Source organism: Camelina sativa, chromosome 8 (assembly GCF_030686135.1).
Source record: "Camelina sativa cultivar CO46 ecotype springtype chromosome 8, ASM3068613v1".
Classification (NCBI taxonomy): Eukaryota; Viridiplantae; Streptophyta; class Magnoliopsida; order Brassicales; family Brassicaceae; genus Camelina; species Camelina sativa.
In genome coordinates this window covers 22840404-22844615 of record NC_141887.1, presented here as the reverse complement: position 1 = coordinate 22844615, position 4212 = coordinate 22840404, and the positions used below count along the sequence as shown (strand labels likewise).

Sequence of the window (4212 nt, the reverse complement as noted above, 5' to 3'; positions counted from 1 at the left end):
AAAGTAAGAAATATCTGAATAATTTTTAGAAAATGTATAACATATAAGGAATAAACCTACTTTCTATAACATCTAAGTAATTCTTTCTAGAATTTTACGGTTCCTAGCATTATTACATTATTAATTTATATAAGTTTTACTGTATTTGTGCAACTTTTATTATTCTCGGTTTAGTGAGTTTTTTTTCAAACAGATAACATAAGTGCCTATATCCGTAAAATTTATTTTTCGAATCTTTACATCAGATTAACGTGGACGAGGAAAAGTTCAATAGAGTTTAATTGTACTCATTGACCTAAAATAGCACTTGCTTAATCTCTATTTTCTCCTGACACAATTAATTAGATGTATGAGGTTACAGAGTGATCTCTCAGTTTCAACGAGGACTAAACTCGGTGATTGAGAGCATATTCAATGACAACGTGCCAGCTCCACCTTGGGCTTGATTTGATGCATCGGTTCCATGCAATTCAACAGGAAGATGTGTGGTGAAACCAGCAGCTGTAGGTAACGGAATCACGACAGTGTCACTTCCAAGCCACTGAAGAACCAAACTCATGGTTGGTCTTTTTGCAACATTCTCTTGAACGCACAACAAACCAATGTGAATGAATCTCATTATTTCGGTTGTCGAGCTCCTACTCAGGACATGATCGATGATACTCGCAGCCTCCCCCGCAAGCCAACACTTCCATGCCTATATATTATCATCATAACTTTATACTTAATAAAATTTGAGAATCATTTGTGTATGAAGTAAGATCCTGACAATACTTCATTATACATATGCTTACATATGCAGGGAGCCCGAGGCATTCGAAATAGTTCTTGTTACTTCGACCGGTTATCATCTCGAGAAGCACGACTCCGAAACTGTAAACGTCTATCTTGGCTGAAACTCTTCTGTTCTTAACGTACTCAGGAGCCATATACCCCCTACGAACATGCAACAATAACATTACAGATGGTCCTAATTTTTTTAATTATCTGAATTTCTGCAGAAGAAAGACAGAGGAGCTATGTTTTGTCTAACAGATTCTGTAAAAACAGAGTAGCTATGCTTTGTCTAACAGATTCTGTAAAAACAGAGTAAACTTACAAGGTTCCAACTACTCTTCTTGTCACTGCTCGAGTCTGGTCCATGTTGAACAACCTTGCCATCCCAAAGTCTGATATTTTAGGATTCATATCTGCATCTAAAAGGACATTGCCTGCCTTCAAGTCTCGGTGAATAATCCTTAGCTGAGAATCTTCGTGTAGATAAAGAAGACCTCGTGCAACGCCTTCTATAATTCTAAACCTCATGTTCCACGTTAGTAGCAAACGCTTCTCTTCATCTGCATTTTTCCAAAGAAGCGTCAATAATACTAAACATTCAAAACTCACACAGCATCTAAGTGAAAAGGCTCACCAAATATGAAATTGTCGAGGCTTGCATTTGGGACAAACTCGTAGACAATAATCTGTTCATCTCCTTCATTACAAAAACCAAGAAGCTTAACTAGGTTCCTATGTTGGAGTCTTGTCAAGAGTAAGACCTCGTTCTTGAACTCTATATCTCCTTGTCCTGAGCCTTTTTTTAATCTCTTTACCGCTATCTCCTGCCCGCCCGGTAATATCCCCTGCAAACCCGATTCTCATGCTATAAGGTTTCTGACCCATCTAAAGATATATTTTGATAGAACATTTTTACAAGTTTATTTACCTTGTAGACAGATCCAAATCCACCTTGGCCAATCTTATTTACAGAGGAGAAGTCCTCAGTTGCGATTAGTATCATGCCAAAATCAAACCGTAGCATAGATTGACCACCAGAATCACACTGCTGCTCTGTACATACCAAAGAAAAACAACAACTTATAACCAATGATGCATCACTAACTTTTATTGAAAAGCATGCCAACATACCATTGATTCTGGTGTTCGATTTTCTTATCCGACTATAGGCTTTGATCAGACTGATAAACACGAGAAGATTAATGACACTAGGAACCACCAATATCGCAATAATTCCTCCTGCAAGATGTTGAGTATCTCAAATTCTTATTTTATTTATTTTTTTAATAATTTAGGAGAGATCCAAAAGTCTTTGTAAAACCATGTTAAATTACTCAACCATGTGGCGGTACTTACCTCCCTTTACCATTGGACAATGTTTATCATTCATGGCTTGTGCTCGAGGAACCAAAGCTCGAGGAGGCGCAGGAACTCTTGTTACATTAGCAAAAGCGCCGTAAAAGGCATAAAGATCCCACCGGAAAACACAGCTCGGTCGACAAACCCCGCCTCCTTGTCTTCCCCAGAACTGGATTCTAAAATAGGTAACGGACTCTTGCAAACATTTCTTGCACTCGTCTGAAGTTATGTCCGGTGTGCATTGCATCATCATGTAAACATTTGGAAACTCAGTGAACTCTGCTCTGACAACACCGTAATACTTAAGAACCGCTGTGGAAGTGTCAACGGTTGCAGCCTCGAGCGCCCGGTCAACCATTGCATCCCATTCTTGGCGGAACAGGGTCATGTTCTTGGTGGATGTGACGATAGCAACAGGGCTCGGATCAAGCGTAGCCGGTCCAAACTCGGGTAGCCTATAAGTTGAGTGATTCGTGGTACGTACAAAACAAGAAACACGGTCTCTATCGTCACCGTCGCAGTTGAACGAATCAACACGGTTAGAACAACTTGTTTTAATCTGTCGAATGGATCTTTCGACGCAGTCGATACAACCTTGCCTCTCGTAGTCTCTTCTACAGAAGGCAAGAACGTGAACTCCGTCGAGTGACGCATTGTAGAATCCACCATTTGTGGTGACTTTATCAGAAAGAGTTGAAAAGAGAGAGTCACGGTTTTTTTGGTAGCTGCTATTGGTAGGGAAGGAACTTCCGATGCAGTTGAAACCAGCTTTAACGCCGTGAAGGGTTTGAAGGAGAAGAATAAAGGAAGAAGTGAGCAAGATCGCAGTAGATTTCTTCATTCCTATTGTTAAGAAACGGTGTTTAGGGATTTGTTCATTGTTTATTTTTTATTTTTTTTTTGTAATGAGGGAATAAATGTTAAGATGTTATATTTGTATAATTAGGTGACATGAGTGAGAATGGGTTTTTGTTGACTACACAAGTAAGAAATCTGAGCAGTGGTTGACTTCTAAGATGGCCATTCAAATTCAGAGATTAGCAAAATTTTAGCTCAATTTAAATCACATCTTGATTAGCCTTTTCTTGTGCCCAAAAAATAAAATTAAAAGATTAGCCTTTTCTATTAAATAAAAGGCGATGTATACAATATTACAACGTATAAATGAGATTTACACATCTCTGTGTGAATGTGGAAATATCGAATTATGCTATTTGAAGAAGACCAAAACAGATTTTAGAACCGTAGAAGGGGTTTGGTCATCTTCCAATGTCTCACATATATGTCGCATGTATAGGTCAAAACTGGAATAGCCGTATAAAAGGGTAAAAACACTTGACGTTTTAATCACTTCGTGTGATGTAACCCTACATGCACATCTTTTTCGTTAAATTCGCGTGACCAAAAAGTCTCCCTTTGCTAGGTCGACATTTGGTACGGAATAAAGAATATCACAATTCAAAAAATAAAAAAGAGTGAATTTTTTTTGTATATGTAGCAGTTTCTGACAAATAAATCTTAAACTTTAAACAAATTTTTAAAAATATAAAAAGAAATTTTATTTCATGAATTTATATAAATAATTTTAGTTAGAGAAAAAATCATATTTATATTTACCTTCATACACTTATTTATATTTATATATTTTTAATATATTATAACAATTATTACAATAATTTAAAACTAAATTATATCCCACCAAAATTTGCCAAATACTCATCATTACGAATATTATTATTGTCAAAATTTCAAAACGTTACACAACTTATTCACAAAATATTTTACATGCAAAGAGTTCATCAAAGCAACATTTAATTAGTAAGCATGTACAATTTTACTCTATGTTTTACCATTAAAAATATGTTCTTACATCCAAAATTATTTTATTGTTAAAGTATGCTCTTTATCACCATCTATAAAATATCTTCTGAACAAATTAAACAAATTTTATGTTGTTTTACTTTCATTTTGACATAATTATAGTTCTTATAATTACTAAAATTGTTTTGTGACATAATTTCTTTAACCATGAATTTTTTTTACTCCAAAGATATTTTGGATGAACAACTGGTGAAA

At 35.8% G+C, this 4212-nt stretch overlaps 1 protein-coding gene across 1 annotated transcript; it reads right to left on the bottom strand.

Moving 5' to 3' along the window:
• Window positions 1-201: 201 nt before the first annotated feature.
• LOC104707595 (cysteine-rich receptor-like protein kinase 38) lies at window positions 202-3118 on the bottom strand. The gene is made up of 7 exons (XM_087462184.1): window positions 2134-3118; window positions 1909-2016; window positions 1706-1830; window positions 1412-1622; window positions 1100-1337; window positions 795-936; window positions 202-697 (listed from the first exon to the last, which is right to left on the bottom strand). Exons 1-7 carry the CDS (start codon window positions 2975-2977, stop codon window positions 377-379), a joined length of 1989 nt encoding a protein of 662 aa, XP_087318310.1. The 5' UTR covers window positions 2978-3118; the 3' UTR covers window positions 202-376.
• Between the last annotated feature and the right edge of the window lie 1094 nt (window positions 3119-4212).